The sequence below is a fragment of the Microcebus murinus genome, chromosome 14, assembly GCF_040939455.1.
Source record: "Microcebus murinus isolate Inina chromosome 14, M.murinus_Inina_mat1.0, whole genome shotgun sequence".
Lineage (NCBI taxonomy): Eukaryota > Metazoa > Chordata > Mammalia > Primates > Cheirogaleidae > Microcebus > Microcebus murinus.
In genome coordinates, this window is record NC_134117.1 from 25,964,762 (window position 1) to 25,981,353 (window position 16,592).

Sequence of the window (16,592 nt, forward strand, 5' to 3'; positions counted from 1 at the left end):
TTCCTACTGTTGTGCATCAGCATTCTCAGAAAGCTTTTTATTTCCTGCAGACAACTATATTGCAGAAGCAGGAATGAGCTGAACTGCCCAGCGGGGTTGCAAGGTAAGGATCTGCCTTCCCAGGGAGTGCTTCTCCTGCTGCTCTTTTCCTCTCCCAGTGTCTGTCTTGGGTGCATATGACTGATCACGTGAAACATGAGAGACTTGGCACTTCTCCAAGGCCAAGGTGCTGGCTGGTGGTAATGTGTTTGCTTTAATGGCAGACTCTTGGCTTCCTGCTGTCCAGCATTTAACCTAAAGTTACCCTTAGGAAGGGCAGGGCGGGTTACTGGGGATGAGTCAACCATTGTAACTTCTACTTTGTTTATACTCTTAAAGGTACAGAGCAGAGGTAGGGTGGACCATAGAAGTAAATCCCGGGAGACTGTGTCAGTGAAAAAACTCCCAGACCCAGTGCTGTCAGATTCACTTCACTTTTATTATGAACAAATACAATCTCAGATCAGTACAACTAGCTTCAGAGTTGATATTAATAGAAATTATTCCAAAATTATTCTCAGGTCACAAATAACTACTATCCCACATAAAAAGGGAAAAAATCCCACTCAATCAAGGAAAAGGTATCCTGTGTATGTTTCCATGGCAATGAGTTTATGCGTTCTCAAATTGTCTGGCTAGTTATCCACCACTTATCCAATAGATTCATTCAGTCTCTCAGAGAACTGCATAGACTAATGATAGCATCCAGGACACATGGACACATCAAGTTCATGGTGGACACTGCTATTACACGTCTGCTGAAAGATCGCAAAATGCTTTATAAAAAGCATTAGTCACGCCTCAAAACTGCCCTTTGAGGTAGGTCAGTATTATTATTCCCATTTTAACAGAAGGAAAACTGAGGCACATTATAGTTAAGTGACTTGCCCAGGGTCACATAGCAAGTCAGTGGCACAGTGGTAGGAGAGGCCCTGGCCTTAACCACCAGCGTGACATTTGCCACCTTGCTTTCTTAACCTTTCACGCTGACCCATTTGAGCTACACTTACAGAGAATACACTAAAAATACTAGCAAACCAAGGAGAAAATTTTCCATTTAAATGCTACAACCATCTTTTAATCTAAAAAGAAATATATAAACCAAATACATTCAAATTACTTCCACCCTCCATCAAATGTGGGCACTTAATAAAAGCAGCCCTAAGTAAAGTTTTCAAAATGAAGCCCAGAAGGGAATCCTGCAAATCGCTCTACTGATAGTTCTCTAGCGAGACCCCTTTCTACCAGCCACTTCTGGTTTGCACCTGGCTCTCAGGTGCAAAGGGACTCCACAGAGGGAGTGAGGGCGGCTCATATGCAACACTGATTAGAAAAGATGTAAGGCACCCAAATAAGTTGTCAGCACACCCAAAGCAAGGAAGGACTTAGAAATTCAGACTCTTGATCAGATCTGAGTTTCCCATTAATGCATCACTTGAATGAGCTTCTGAATGTTGGAAATAGTGTTCCTTACCCAGCAGACACACCCCCACCTACACACCCCCCCACACACTGAGGCCCTCTGCCTGAGGTCTCCACCCAGCCTTGTGTGGGGTCATGGTATGGATCAGATCCAGGGAACACGATTACAATAGAAGGAAGTGAAAGCTGTTTTTATTGTTCATATATTATCAAGCAGGCACCTGATGACCTGTGGAATCAAAAGTACCCAACAGACATTTCCAAGGGGTAGGCGCACAGGTCAGCAGATCTAAACTACAGTGATCTGCCATTAGATTCTTTCCTACTGAGATGAACAGCTCAAAAGACAGGATGCCTTTAGCCCAGGCTAACCCCTGTAGCCTCTATTCAATCAACATGGGAAGAAAGGCCCTCCTCCCTTCTACCACTGGGGCTCAACAGTGGGCAGAGCATCTGGTATTGTACATTTCCAATCTCATTAGAGCAAAGCCAGACTGAGGTACAAGGACAAGGCTTGTCCAAGTTTCTCAAAACACGGATGTTCTGTTTTTTTCCATACTTCTTCTATACTATTGTCTGCCCTAGGCTGTGTTGTAGGGAATGCTGGTTAGTTTGCTGAACAGAGATTATTCAGCAAAGTACATGGCATCTCAGATCCCAAGTCTTGGCCAAAGCTTTGCAACATACCCTGACTCCAGGGAACAGGGCCTCCTTTCGAAGTGAGGCACTTGGGTACTTGCCCTTGTTTCTTGTGCTTCCCAGGGAGGACTAGGTTTTCTCTTACTTCCACAAGCATTATACTGTCTGCTGGGAGCACTGACTCAGGGGGGGCAGCCTTACTGAGCAAGCAGGGAGTATTTAGCGTGCTCTCTGGTTCTGACCCAGACAGAGGGAACTGAAAACAAACCCTCTTTGCTCCACGGCTAGCTAACTGGCACAACACAAGCATTTGGCTTGGCCATGCCTCATGAGAGGGCCTCTCTGAGTCAGGGATGTTGCTGAGAGGCTTTTGCCAGCCTTGTCTTGAGCCATCACTGTGGTAGGGGAGCACAGGGGTTAGGTGGAGACACTCTGGAGGCCACATGAAAGTGGGAGCTATCTCTACTTTCTAAAGAGAAGCAGTGGTTCAGTGACCCTGAGCATTCTGTCTGCAGGAGAGGGAGCTGTCTGGACAGCAAGTTGTCACTGCCTCTGAAATTCACATGAAGGAGGCTGCCTGTCCAGAGAAAGAAGAAAATGTCACAGGAGAGAGAACTGGTAGGAGAAAAGGGACAGATGGGATAGACTGGCATTAAGAATCAGGGTAGTGAAGAGATTCCTAACCTCGCCCCCCCCAGGCAGCCCTATGCTTTAGACTAAATGTTAACAGAGGAACAGAAGGGCACAACGTTGTGGGGAGAAGCCTTCTAGTTTTTATTCATTCCAAGGAGAAATTGGAACTAATGAATGAACCTAACATCTAGCTTGTTTTATTAAGACACCCAATAACTTACTCAGTAACCTCCTGGATCCCCGGTGACATGTTGTTCTCAGAGCCCTTCCTTTGTAAAGTTACCTCTTAGGAACTGCCTACAGACTTGCCCTCAACCTATCTATCCCCTGTCCAGCAGTGGGGGTGGGGGGCGGGGGGGGGCATTAATAGCAACCCAGCTAATTCCTCCTCTCCCTCAGAGTTCCTTCAAACATCCCTCTTTCAAAGGGAAATACTCTTAAGTGAAATATTTTAATGTTCTAAGCAAAGTATTCAGATACATATATGTCTATGTTTGGCTCAACTCCACCTCTGAAAAATCCTTCCTTTTTTGGATGTTTGGAAATGCCACAATCTCTTATTACTATGAGGGGAGCAACCCATATCCTGAAGCTGGCAGAGTAGAAAGATGCAAGAATTGTGATGAGCAGCTCATGGAATCCTCAAATTCTACAAGCTGCTGTGTTCACCAATTGTGGAAACACCCAACCTCAAGACTTCTTGATATGACAACCAAGAAATCTCCTTGTGATTAAAGAAAAAAAAATCCTTCCCAACAGAGAAACTAAATGCTTCATCTTTACCCTCAGCCTAAACTATATCGAGACATTGAGATTTGTTCTTGTGTTTTAGCATTGCCAAGCTCCACACCATTCCCTGCTCAGTCAGGAGAGAAAGGAAGCATGCTGCATGGTGGGGCTTGGAGACCTCGCTAGACGGTCAATGGCACGTCTAATGGCAAGCTTCCTCTTGCCTTGTTTTCCCACCTCGACCCCGTCGTTCATACTGTGCATGCTAACTGTCTCCCTTGACAATTCACCTGCTTTAGAAGCCTTGTGCCAAATGAAGTTCTTTTTCCATTCCATCTAGCAAAAGCCTGGGCTGAAGATAACGAACAGAGAACTGCCCAGAAGATTTTGTTGTGTCTCTAGCTTGAGCTACCTACCTTAAAGCTTACAACAGCTCAAGGAAAGAGAATTATCTGGGGCAGAGACCATTAGTTTAAGACTATGGAAAGGTTGTCTAAGCTTTGGAAGCTGGACACTGACCAATGACTGACCAGCTGCTTGCCTGGGAGCCAATGAGGGAGAAGAGAAAGGAAGATGATAAGAACAAAGCAAAGAGGACAATGGGACTAGAGGAGAGAGAATATAAGAGAAGAAATAAGAATATCAGCTTAGCATCGTAAAGGCAGAGTTGTTGGCTTTCAATACTTTTGCATTTAAAAGAATACTGTACTGGAATGGGTTAACATCATCATCTTTAGCATCCTGGTAGCATTATTCAGTAGTTAATAAACAGAACATTAAACCTCTGCCCAGCTGGCTTTTGGAAAAGGAACCGGAGGGACCCAAAACTCAGCCACTCTTGCTGCTTTCATCTCCAGTTCTTTTAATCCTGGCCAAGACGGCGGCCTTGGATACTTTCTTGCGGTCATAGGCCAGGCCGAGGGCAGCCATGCAGTCGATGAAGAAGGTGGTTATGTTGATGTGCCAGCGATACTCGCTTGCAGAGTAGTCATAGGGGAAGGTGTGGTGGTAGTTGTGGAAGCCCTCGCCTGGAACAAAAGCAAGGAGAGAGTTGTGAGCAACAGTGATTGCTGTCTTCCTAATCTATGCACACTGGTTTCTTAGCAGGGCACGTCAAACCTAGGAGAAACTTGATGCTATTGACTGAATGGATGAATCAAATCTCTTTCACTCTGAACCAAATAGATCTCCTCAGAGGCATCTTAAGAAATGACTAGGAGGCCGGGCGCGGTGGCTCATGCCTGTAATCCTAGCACTCTGGGAGGCCAAGGCGGGCGGATTGCTCCAGGTCAGGAGTTGGAAACCAGCCTGAGCAAGAGCGAGACCCTGTCTCTACTATAAAATAGAAAGAAATTAATTGGCCAACTAATATATATAGAAAAAATTAGCCGGGCATGGTGGTACATGCCTGCAGACCCAGCTACTCGGGAGGCTGAGGCAGCAGGATTGCTTGAGCCCAGGATTTTCAGGTTGCTGTGAGCTAGGCTGACGGCACAGCACTCATTCTAGCCTGGGCAATAAAGCAAGACTCTGTATCAAAAAAAAAAAAAAAAAAGAAATAACTAGGAGAGACCCTGGTCACCCATTGCTTCTGGGAGCCTTGTGGAAGGAAACCTGACAGTTTCTCTCAAAGGATATAATGATTAGCAGGAAGCTGCTACTGTTGGGAATGGGTTTTAGAGCATGCCCAAATATTATCCCTAGACTCTTAAGGCTCTGCATGTATTTGCATGTGTTTGGGCAGGGAGGGGAGAGTCCAGAATGCCAAATGTTCTACCTCTAGGGGTAGGAGGTTTCTACAGAATGGGTGCAGCAGCCAAAATTCAAAAGAAAAGAGGCTTAGCCCAGGGGCCAGAATGTCTCCGGCCACTGTAGTTCAGAATGGGCTGCTCTGCCTTCTAATTCTTTGAGCTTTGACCCTGGTGTGGGGGCAGTGCTCATAAAACAGAAGCTTTCTGAAGGAAAAGGATCAAAATGCTTAGATATTCCCTCTAACCTCCAAGATTCTGAGGACTCTGGGGATGAGCACTTCACTTTGCTGGAGAGAAGAAAACAAAGAAATTCTGGATTCAGGACAATTTCTGTAATGTGTAAAGCTTTGGAAACTCTACAGATAGAGAGTTTGCCAACTCTTGGCTGGACTCGCCTTTCTGAATGACATCCAACAAAAATACTGACCCAAATCAGGCTGGAATAAAGAATACTAATAAAAGAGCTTGTTGGTCCCTTTGTAGATAAAAATAACCCCAGATAGGGTAGTAATGATATTAATGACAAGCAAGTGAAGGAAGTCCTGCAGAGTAAATGACACCATCCAGGACACTTCAAGGTTATGTCCCCCATCTCTGTGACACTTCATCATCCTAGGTGCGAACTGAGTAGGAGGGTGGGAAAACACCAAGGCAAAAGGCACTGATGAAGGACTATTAATTTCACAAATGGTTTTGCAGCTAGGCTCTGTGTAAGCACTAGCCAAACCTATATTTACCAGATTTAAAGTGGCATCAGATACATGCATAGATGCGGAGGGAAAAAAAAGAGGAGGGTCAATGGGTAGAAAGAGGACAAGACTTTGCAACTGGAGCAGCAAGGGACAGCCCAAGAAAGGCTCAGGGAGAAGGTGAGCTTTGGCAGAGAGAAGATGAGCTTGTGACTATGGGGGAGGTAATTCAAGAAGTGAAATGATTAGAGTGGCAGGAAACAGAGCAGGAGAACAAAGGGCAAGGCGATAAGGGAGGAAGGCAGCAAGCACGGAGGAGTGGAAGATAACTAGGACAAGTCAGGTACTGGCAGCCACTCTGAATGGATGGCCATAAAGAGGCTAGAGTTGGGAAGCCCACTAAAGATCCAGGACACATCTCATGCCAGAAAACTCCATTGCTGTGAAAATCTCAGATTTACACAGTGCATGTGATTTCTTTCAATCATGAGTCAAAGTAAGAACATGCACAATGGTAGAAGGTGCCTGAAAGGAGCGGGGAGATGCACAAAAGTTAAAAAGAGAGGGAAAAATGCTTTTCATAAAGATAGTAAAGATTGTCAGGGTTGAGAATATAAACGAAGATTTTAAGGAGGAAAAAAGAATGTTAGGCAATGATACGCATAGACGTGTGGAATAGTGTGGTTGCCAGGTGTTAGGGGATGACCACTAGCACTGAACATGGGTGCAGAGTACAGGCCACTGGGTCCACTTAAAATAAAGCTATTTGAGGCTATTGTCAAAGTTTATATTCAGTTGGAAAGAGGGACAGGAAAAAAAAAGAGAACAGATGGTAGAACACTGTTGTCTTAGACTCTGGTAATTGGGGCTGGAATTATAGAGAGAAATAAATTCAGGAATAGTCAACATTAGATCAGTGAGCAGGAACTTGTGATCAAACTAATTACTTTATCAGGCTATTCCCTAAACTATGTTGGGGGAGGGGGTGTTCCTAGCACAGAATAGAAGTAGAAGAGATAAAACTAAAGGACAAGAGGAGGCAAGGTGGTAGGTAGTGGCAAATGGCCACCAACACCAGTGGCTTTGGTGCTCTACATATTGACATCCCCAAATGGTGAGGCATGGCACACACTTAAGAGTATGGCATGCCTGAATATAGTGGGGAGATAAAAATTAGTGTGGCATACTTAAGTTTATTAAATTAAATTACAATTATTTATTCTACATTTTATGTAGCACACTAGGATTGCTGGCCACTCAGATGATCCTATTGCTCTATTTATTCATTTTACTCCCCAAGCAAGACAGCAGTGCAGCTCAGGTGACTGGGAAAAGGAAAAGTCAGAGCGACTCGTCATATACAGCCTTTGGAGATTGTTTTGGAAGTGGGAATTAAAAGCAGTGTTATTTTTTCCCCAAAACTTGTTGCCTGACTCTCATACAAAGGTTTTCCAATATATTGCCCCTAGTTTTATAGTGGAAAAACTGAGATGCAAAGTGATCATAAAAACAGGTTACTCTGGTTTTTCTGGCTCTTAGCCTTGTACCCTAGTCACCAGATCACTAGATGTGGTCCTGCCATAGACAGATGACTTACCCACAGCTCCCAGGGACACCAGGATATTTTCCCGGGGATTAATGTTCTTGTCATAAGGGCGATATCCGTAGAGGTGCGCGGCGCTGTTCACCAGCCAGGTGGCATTGAGTACTGCAGCGTAACGCAGGAACGTGGCAACAAAAGTGCTGTGCAGAAAGGTTTCACCCCAGAAATACCAGGGCACCCATGTGGGCAGGATGAAGCACATGAATACAACGGCCGGCTTGTAGTACCTGCACGGGAGCGCCAGACACTGAGTCAGTGGACAGAGGGCTCTCACACCTACCTGTGCTTCCACTCACGTTAGGTTGGGCTGTCTCTATTCCCCTCTGTTCTGAGTACAGCATGGCAGAAAACAGCAGGAGGGAATGGGGTGGGAAATCTTTTGATGATGTCATGTTATTATCTCACTTTTTAGGTGAGGCAATGGGAAAGGATTAAGTGACTTTTCTAGAATCACACCACTGGGCACCAGTGGAACAAGGACTGAATGCTTGGCTCCTACCTCTAAGGCCATCCCTGTTTTTTACTAGTGAGTGCATAATGCCGTTGGTAACATAGATGAGGTCCAAATTACAAACAAAGAGAGTTCTCCAGCCCAGGCTGTTTTTCCATTCTGCTTAGGGGCTCCTTTCTCTTTCTCATCAGCACTCTTGTGCAGTCTATGTTTAGTGTTATGCCTCCATTTCCTGCTCACCACTCTCTAATTCTTTCCTCCTCTTTTCCTGCAGAGAGGCACACTGAGTGTCCTTGATTACTGGTAGGTCTCTGTCCCTCCAGAGGCCCCTTCTGAATCTTCAATCTCAATGCAGACCAGGCCATTGACATTCCAAGGGAGTGATTCCCTACGTCCCTTCAGCACTCAAGTCTTGACTTTTTGGTAACTGATATTCCTTCCCTGTATCTTGCTCCTTTCCATTCCTACAACTTCTCCCCTAGCATGGATCCTCATTACCTCCTAACCTGTGTCCCTGCTTCTCATCTCTTTGGCTCAATCGTTTCTTTCACCTGTAGGGAGAACAGCCTTTTTAAAGCATACCTCTATCTTTGCCACATTGCTGCTCAAAAAACATAATGGTTTCCTTTTTTTTTTGGAGCTAGAGTCTCACTCTGTTGCCTGGGCTAGAGTGAGTGCCCTGGTGTCAGCCTAGCTCACAGCAACCTCAAACTCCTGGGCTTAAAGCAATCCTTCTGCCTCAGCCTCCCGAGTAGCTGGAACTACAGGCATGTGCCACCATGCCTGGCTAATTTTTTTATCTATATATATTTTTTAGTTGTCCAACTAATTTCTTTCTTTCATTTTTTTTAGTAGAGATGGGGCCTCTTGCTTAGGCTGGTCTCAAACTCCTGACCTTGAGCGATCCTCCTGCTTCGTCCTCCCAGAATGCTAGGATTACAGGCGTGAGCCACCGCACCCGGCTCATAATGGTTTCCTATTGGCTATTGAATTAAATCCTAAATCTGCTTTTAGGACTCTACAAGAACAGCATCAGTCTCTCTTTCCAGTCTCACTTCCTCCCCCACCCTATACTTCAAGCAAAATGACTCTTTTCCTGGAACATGCTTTATGCTTTAGCTCATTCTGTTCTTTCTGTTTGCACTGTCCCTCCCCACACATACTTGTGAAAATCTCTATCCATTGGTGAATTCCAGTGCCACCTTTTTCATAAACACTGAGCACTCCCCACTGAGCAATCTCCCTCCCCCTTGAATAGAAAATATTCTGCCTTGTATCAGGGTTATTTGGGTACTTGGCTTATAACCTCCACCCCTGACTAGGCTACAAACTCCTTGAAGGTAAGAACTAGGCTCCATTCATCTTTGTATCCATGACTGTCCCAGGTCAATAAATATTTGTTGAATTTAATTGGCTTAACTAGGATAGCTCAGAGAGAAGGAAACAGGGCAATAGTCTATGACTGTGAGCAGGTGGGATGTTAAAAATTGGGGTTTTAAATTATGATTTTAAACATGCAAACCCAATAAATTTCTCAGCTTATATTTTATAAGTCGTAAGAGATAAAAAGGAGTTCTCAGACACCAGGTCCCAGGACCATATCCCCAACTCCATCATCGGTTCACTTACCTCCTCTGGAACATCACCAATTTCTCAGCTTTTAGGTCAGACAAGTCCAGCGTACCGCCCTTCTTCATGACGGCTGGATGTTTGCGAACAAGCAGCCAACCCACGTGAGAGAAGAAAAAGCCACGTCGGGAATTATGAGGATCAGCATCTGTTTCTGAAAACTTGTGGTGGGCTCGGTGATCGCGGGCCCATTCATAAACATCATTCTGGAGGGACAGAGAAGAGGAATGAAGGCCTGAGGAGAGACACCCTCTCAGGAGAATTCCCAAAGAATTAGAATGTCTTCAAGAGCCCATAGCTTTCTGCTCAACCTCACGAAATACCCAGGAATCCAAAGGAGTTGCCTCCCCTCTTCTCCTAGCTTGCCACTAAAGCTTGAGTAGAAAAGCAACTTCAAGTTCCAGGGCCACATGAACAGACTGCTGCTGCTTGTTATGTGGTGAGTGGAATGCAGGTAAACCACATGGAGCTCAGATAGTGTCATTACCCAAGAACATTGCAACTCTTCAAGCAAGGGATGTTGGAAAAGGTCTTTACAGGGTGCCCGATCTGGGGCACGGAGACTATCAGGCAGGCAGCCCTGTGTCCTAGAGTCCTGGTCAGTGGATAGGCTGTGGGAGCTCCATCCTGATGCCTTGGCATGAGACAGCTCACACAATGCCACAAGGCCAGGCATGTAACTCATGGTCAGGGCCATATTTCCAAATGACCCCTGTGCTTCTCTGTGACTCTTTCCATCCCTTAATGAATATACCAATATTTCTCTTCCTCTTTCCCCACAGGGACAACATCAGGAGGCTTCAAGGCATAAATGACTATGGCACAGATTATGCAAATATGGGAAGTACCTGGGATATTATATTGCCTAATATGACTAATTTGGTTTCCTTTCTTCCTCTTGCTCCAAGCTAAGCCTCACCTCACATGCTATCCTTTGCCTTGCAACAGTTTAATAGCTGTGAGAGTTCCCTTTCCCCAAATCCCTTCATTCTTTCTCCACTATAACTTTTTTGCCTCAACAAATCTCAGTACTTGATTTTGCCAGCATGGCAGCCCCAGATAGGACCACAATGTTGGGCTGGTCTATCTAACCTCTCAGTGACTCAATTTCCTAATCTATAAAATGGGGATAATAATAGTACCAACCTCCTAAGATTGTTGTGAGGATTTAATGAATTAAACTATATCAAGTGCTTAGTATTGTGCCAGGCAACTAGTCAGTGCTATGAAAGAGTTTGTTCTTATTATCTAAAAACAACAGAATTCATGAGTCTGTAAAACATCAACTTCACTCCCATTGTGGTGGAGTCCTGAGATATTCACCTTAAATAGTGAATTTATTGTCCAAAGTCTGCCCAGAAAAGCAGGGTCAGTCCCTGACTTATGTGCCATCGCTCCTTATGATGGACAACAGCCAGACGCTGTGATAACACAGGGACCTTAGGATCAAAAATAATCCTGCATATCATGACTATTTCCTATTTACTCGTCATTTCCCTTTTCCAGAAGTCTCCTCAGCTTTATGGACTTAAGGACTGAGCCTGCACTTGAGGTGACCACGGAGAGAGCACAGTGAAGTGGCTGTGCAGGTGTGGCTCCTCTCTGAGCACTGATCCCCTCCTTTTGCCCCCAGATCATCCACAGGGTGGAGAAAAACGAGCCAAGCAGAGCTTCTTACCTGGAATGCCATGGTGTTGGCAATGATCAGGAAGAGACGCAGGGGCAGGCGGGCTTTGTAAGTTCGGTGGCTCCACAGGCGATGGGCTCCTGCTGTTATGCCCAGAGCACTGATGAAATAGTAGAATATTCCTGCCAGGAGAAGACAGCAGGGGAGTCACAAACCAGTGTGAACGCCCTCTGGGGAAGCATGTCGAGCAGTCTCCTGATGCCAGCGGCTGTGTCTTCTAGAGGTTTGAGGTGAGGATCTGCTTTACCCTGAACTCTAGGGATATCTTGGTCTCCTAGATTTTACCACTTGAAAAATACCATTACCTCCCAGCCTCTTAACCTAGGAATTGAGATAAGTTAAGGAGCCGCATGAACTAACGAGTCAGAAAAGGAGGAGAGAGACTAAGGCTCTTACCATTCAGCCAGCCACTTGTCATTCTCAGTCTTCGGGGGTGTTTTCTCAGGACCTGTTACCTTTGACCGTTAGCTAAACTTCCCTAAGGTTTTAAGAGCTACAGACTACTCTTCCAGAGCTCAGGATAACAGCCAATAACATCTGGGCACTGACCAATTCGAGGAGCCCTGAGTTGTAGAGGGGACTCAGAGTTGTGGTTCTTTACTAACTGGTACAAAAGCATTTTGATATTTTAGGCAGCAGTACAACCATATAAGGGAAAAATCAGCCCTGCACATAAGTCATATTTGCACAGTGTCTTAAGCTTTACTAATGATTTTAATATTCTTGAATTCACTGGATACTTTAAATGGGGCAGGTGGTATTAATAACCTAACTTTGCAGTTGAAGAAATAGATGCTAAGAGAGGTTAAGCATTTATCTTGGCTAGGTCACATGGCCAGTAAGAAATGGAGCCATGGTTTGAAGTTAGGTTTTCTGTCAGTAAGCAGTTAATGTCCTAGTTATATCTTCCACCTCCCCAACATATATGCACAGTTCCTATGTCTCTCAGCCCATAATCTCACTAGGAAATGCTAATTTTAGACAATGGTGGGATATACTCAAAGCTATCAGTGGAGCACCCCAACATTTTCCTGCCTCACTTTCTTGAATCCCTGCAGGCTCAGGAGGTGCCAGATATAATCTCTAACTGGGAAGCTTGGTGTACCCATCTCTTCCTCTGTCCTGTAGCTATAGCAGGCAGGGGCTGAGGCCTTGGTAGAAATTGTTAACAATGTTTCATTCCTAGGGAAACAGCTAGAAACAATGGATCCTCAGTGGCCAGAGAACTTAGTTGCAGTTGGAGACACCACACATTGTACAAATTGTCCTGTGTTCTTTTGCAGCCATAGACAGCAGTTTCCTAAACAGCCTCCTCCTTTCCCCTCCCCTACCTCCTTCACCCTATCTGTTCCTCCTACAGGATCTCCAGGGGAGCCACAGAGCCAGAGTCTGTCCCAAGGAAATGAAAGTTCTATCCACTCAGAATAGGAATTAAGGCTCCAGGTAACCTGCAGGACTCAAGCCAGGTGGTGATTGATATCTTCCCAGATACAGTATCTGCCTGTATCTTACCTGGAAAAACACAGTTGGGACAGAGCCCTCCAATCACCAAGGAGGAAGAAAAATGGCTTTGGGCACGAAAGTAGAAGCACTCAGGTAAGAACCAAGGAAGCTTCTGGGGTTATTTCATGCCATAGAATACCCTGGGGCAAGTTGACTCAGAAAGTATGTAAGAGCCCATATTAACAGGGAAATTAGGAAAAGAACCCAGGCATTCTCCTGCCTTATCTGTAAATACGTCAAAGTCAAATAGAAGGGCTTAAGTCAATTGGAGATTCATTCTCACTCTGTTCCCCAGGAGAAGATTACCCAAATTGATGGTTACCTAACATCTCTTAGCTTTAGCCCTAAGAGACTCAAAGGGTTTTTGCCCTTTGGCCCTCAGTGCTGCCAGAGATTTCTGTTCAGGCATACCTCAAGGGCTTTTCTGAGAGACTCCACAATGAAAGATAGGAGGCTCTCAAAATTGCTCAGAGTCAAGAAATGCTGGACTCACATCCAGTTGTTAATTTAACTTTGTTCTTAGGGATTAAAACAAGAAAAGGAAGTCAAGCCCCTAAACTTTGAAGGTGGCAAGAGAAAATGCCCAAGTTGAGACCTCTGACCTTCCTTCTCCCCAGCCTCCTTGTTCCATAAGACAGAAGAGTTGTGACATCCCTCTATCAAGATAGTCATTCCATCAGCCAAGCCATCCACCAAAAGGCCCAGGGCCAGAAGTAAAGTAAGTCACCATCCAGTCTCTGTGTGCCACGTTTCTCTGTCCAAAGGCACAGCACACACCCATGGGCAGGGCATCAAAACGTAGCATGCACAGACTTAGCTTTGGGATAGCATTCTGCTGCTTGCACTAGTAGCCAAGCCAAGGGTTACCAAGCAGAGGCAGTCTGGTCCAACTCTGGACTTAAGGAAACCTACAGGGAGTGCTGGCACTGGAAGGGGCTTGCAGGGGACAAAACAACTTGTAAAGACTCCCGACCATGGGGGGAGGGAATGTAGAGGGGTTCGCAGTTTTCTGGGGAATCCCACCCTTGCTCTTAATTTCTCATGCTGCAACTGAAGTTCTGCTGGGTTTTCAGAGGGGCTAGAGATTAGATGTCCTCCTCTCCTTACAAATATAGGAGCCCTTCCTTATCTGCAGATGAACTGACTTCCCACACTGGCCTGCTCTCACTGTCTGCCTCTGCCACAGCTATGACACACAAGCAGCCTAAGGAATGTGACCTTCCTAATCCTAAGAAAGTAAAACTGTTGCTCCTAGCTGGTACTTGGAAAAATGGATTCCTAGGAAGGGCTCTTCTCAGTTGCATGTCACTGTGACACCTGAAGGATTTCCCAAGAGAAAGGTCAGGTCTCCCCTTTAGAAGATCCAAGAGGGCCTGAGGGAAATAGCTAAAACTCGGCCTACCAGCCCCTCCGCATAACTACCTGCCAAGGGTGTAGCCCACACACAAGATTGCTCTGTAAATCCTCAGTTTGTTTTCTGGAGAGAGAGTCCTGGCTCTCCACCCCTCAGAGAGGAGCAATGTGGGGCCCCTGGATCTGCAGAGCTCCCTGCTGTCCCCTCCCAATGCAGGCTACAGTGGCAGAGGTGAAAATGCCTGCAGAGCACATGTGTGCATGGGGGTGGGGGCAGGGCCCTGCTATCAGCCCACACAGATGGATCCCTGAAAGAGCTGAGCTCAGGGAAGGTCAGGGACTAATGGGACTGTCTCCCTCATTACAGCAGCCTCAAGGCCAGAGCTGCTCAGGGCTCTCTTTTCTGGCAAGGAGGGGTGGGTAGAAGCCAGAGAGGGCTGCTGTTAGAGGGTGCTGGGTCCTTGGCACTTTATGTTATCAGGAGAGGGGACTGAAGCAGGCTGGATGGGAATGGAACATGAAACCCTTTTTCAACCTTATTTCATTCTAAGATCATTTTGTTGACTGGCATGAGCATACCCTGGAGACCTACATGGAGTAATAGAGCAACACATCTGTGTAACCTGGGTTATACAGGAGCCTTCTTCATCTTCCTTTGCAGCAAAGAAGCCTGGGCTAGCCAAGTAGCTTTGTGGATAACCACCTGTGTTCCTCCCTTTTCAATTAACTCTTCCTGACCAATTGCCCCTTGCTCTAACTCGTGAGGGCTCAACATATACCCTATTAAGCCCCTGGTCTAGAGCCATGTTCCCATGCCCCCTAGGTAGGAGGCTTGATTCTTTGGCAGGGCTGGGACAGACAGCCAAGCAAATGACTCAAATGGAAGAGCTCCTTTGGGGAAAGCTGAGTCTCAGGCACAGATCTACACTTTGAAGCCCATAGCACATAGTCCCAGGGCTCCCTCCTCAAACCCCAGAGCAACATTCCCGCACATCCCAGTGCCCCTACACTCTATCCTTGCTGTCAGCCTCTCAGGCTACCAAAGAGAAATGGCTGGGAGGGGCAGATGCTCCATGTAAGATCCTACCTTATTGAGAGAGCAGTGAGAAACCTGGGGTACGGCGTTGGGAGGGCAAGGAGTCTGCTTACCCCACAGCCAGGTGTACAACTTGCAGGTGGGAATCAATACGATCCCATACAGGGCTCCCAGGTGTAAAAGAAACATAAGGATGATGTTTCTCCAGACATATTCAAGCTTGGGTCTTGGACCCTCCTCATCCTGGTAGGTTGGGTCAAAAATATCATCTTTCATATCAGGGCGGATGTCTTCTTCCAAGTAGAGGGGCTTCTCCAACTTGCCTCCTCCATTCTGCAAGACCCTGGAGGGAGGCGCTGTGATGGTGGTGGTGGTGGTGTAGGAGCTAGAGATCTGGGAGGGGGAGGAAGTGGAGAGTCAGGAGAGAGGAGACACGTGGAAGCGACAGGAGCCACTTCACTCTCTAATCAAGCCGGGGGAAGGGTGGACAGTACAGGCACAGACCCTGCTCCAATGCCCTGATTCACTGAGGGTAGGGTGGACCCCTAGATGGAAGAGGGAGAAGTCCCCAGACTGCGCAGATAGACTGGGGGTGGGGGGGCAAACCTAAGGAGAAGGGGCGGTAGGAAGGAGGGTGAAACACTCGCAGCCTTACGGACACAAAGGAAAACCCGCACACATTCGGAAAGGTTCTGGCACCGCCACATTTCTCCTTACTGTAAAGCTTAAGAAACAAAAGTTGGGGAATCAAGTCCCCCAACTGCGATCCACATTCTCACCAACTGAAGGCAGTACAACTCAAAAAAGATGGCCAAGTCCTTCCCGAAGCTCTCAACTCTCTCCCCAGCCAGTCACCTAGAAGCCCAACCCGCGCCAGCGAACCCGCGGTGCAGGGGCCATCGCTTGGAAGCTCACCTCCTCTTGCAGCAAGTGGGCCGGCATCTTGGATCTAGGATGCCGGGATCACTTTCCCAGGACTGAGGCTGCCGAGCGGAGTTCGGCACCGCGGGAACAGAGGGATGGACTTCTGCTCCGGAGCCCGCTAGTGCGCAGCGATCGGTGGCTCTGCGCAGTGCACGCCGGCTGGATGTCCGGGCCGGACCCGCTGTGCGTGGATCTCCCCGAGCAGGGGATTTAAAGGCTAGAGCTGGCAGTGGGTGACCGTGTCCCGTATTTCCTCAGACACCTTTTATCCGCTGCCAGCAAGGGGCAAAGTGCGCAGACTTGACTGGCCCAGGCAGCCCCGCGTGGAGGTGAGGGCGGGAGAGGGGAGGAGACAGAAAGCCCAGGCGTGCAGCGACCGGAGCCCAGGCGCCGGGATGCTGCGGACACCAACCAAGCCGCGGCTGCCCCTGCCCCTGCCCCTGCCCCTGGGGAAATGCTAATGAGGCTTCTGTAAACTCTGGCGCGTCATTGGCCGAAGGGAAT

General features: G+C 46.9%; 1 protein-coding gene, 1 long non-coding RNA gene and 1 pseudogene across 3 annotated transcripts; 1 reads left to right on the forward strand and 2 right to left on the reverse strand.

Annotated features, from left to right (window-relative positions):
- Nucleotides 1-459: 459 nt before the first annotated feature.
- Nucleotides 460-3,726, reverse strand: LOC105875684 (uncharacterized; annotated as a pseudogene).
- On the reverse strand, nt 2,851-16,504 carry SCD (stearoyl-CoA desaturase). The gene is made up of 6 exons (XM_012768667.3): nt 16,080-16,504; nt 15,278-15,557; nt 11,264-11,394; nt 9,586-9,791; nt 7,500-7,732; nt 2,851-4,490 (listed from the first exon to the last, which is right to left on the reverse strand). The coding sequence occupies exons 1-6, from the start codon at nt 16,104-16,106 to the stop codon at nt 4,291-4,293; spliced, it is 1,077 nt and encodes a 358-aa protein (XP_012624121.1). The 5' UTR covers nt 16,107-16,504; the 3' UTR covers nt 2,851-4,290.
- Nucleotides 11,394-13,508, forward strand: LOC142875487 (uncharacterized). 2 transcript variants are annotated; one of them, XR_012922845.1, is made up of 3 exons: nt 11,394-11,502; nt 12,633-12,868; nt 13,299-13,508. It is a non-coding gene; the product is annotated as an uncharacterized LOC142875487 (long non-coding RNA). The 2 variants fall into 2 exon arrangements; XR_012922844.1 differs by having other exon boundaries at nt 13,393-13,508.
- Nucleotides 16,505-16,592: the final 88 nt, after the last annotated feature.

Excerpts from the sequence above, each read along its gene's own strand:
- SCD (XM_012768667.3), bottom strand. The coding sequence starts at position 16,106 with ATGCCGGCCCACTTGCTGCAAGAGGAG. Across the intron at positions 11,395-15,277 it reads GTTGTACACCTGGCTGTGGG|GAATATTCTACTATTTCATC; the intron begins GTAAGCAGACTC and ends TTCTCCTGGCAG. Across the intron at positions 4,491-7,499 it reads GGTGTCCCTGGGAGCTGTGG|GCGAGGGCTTCCACAACTAC; the intron begins GTAAGTCATCTG and ends CTTTTGTTCCAG.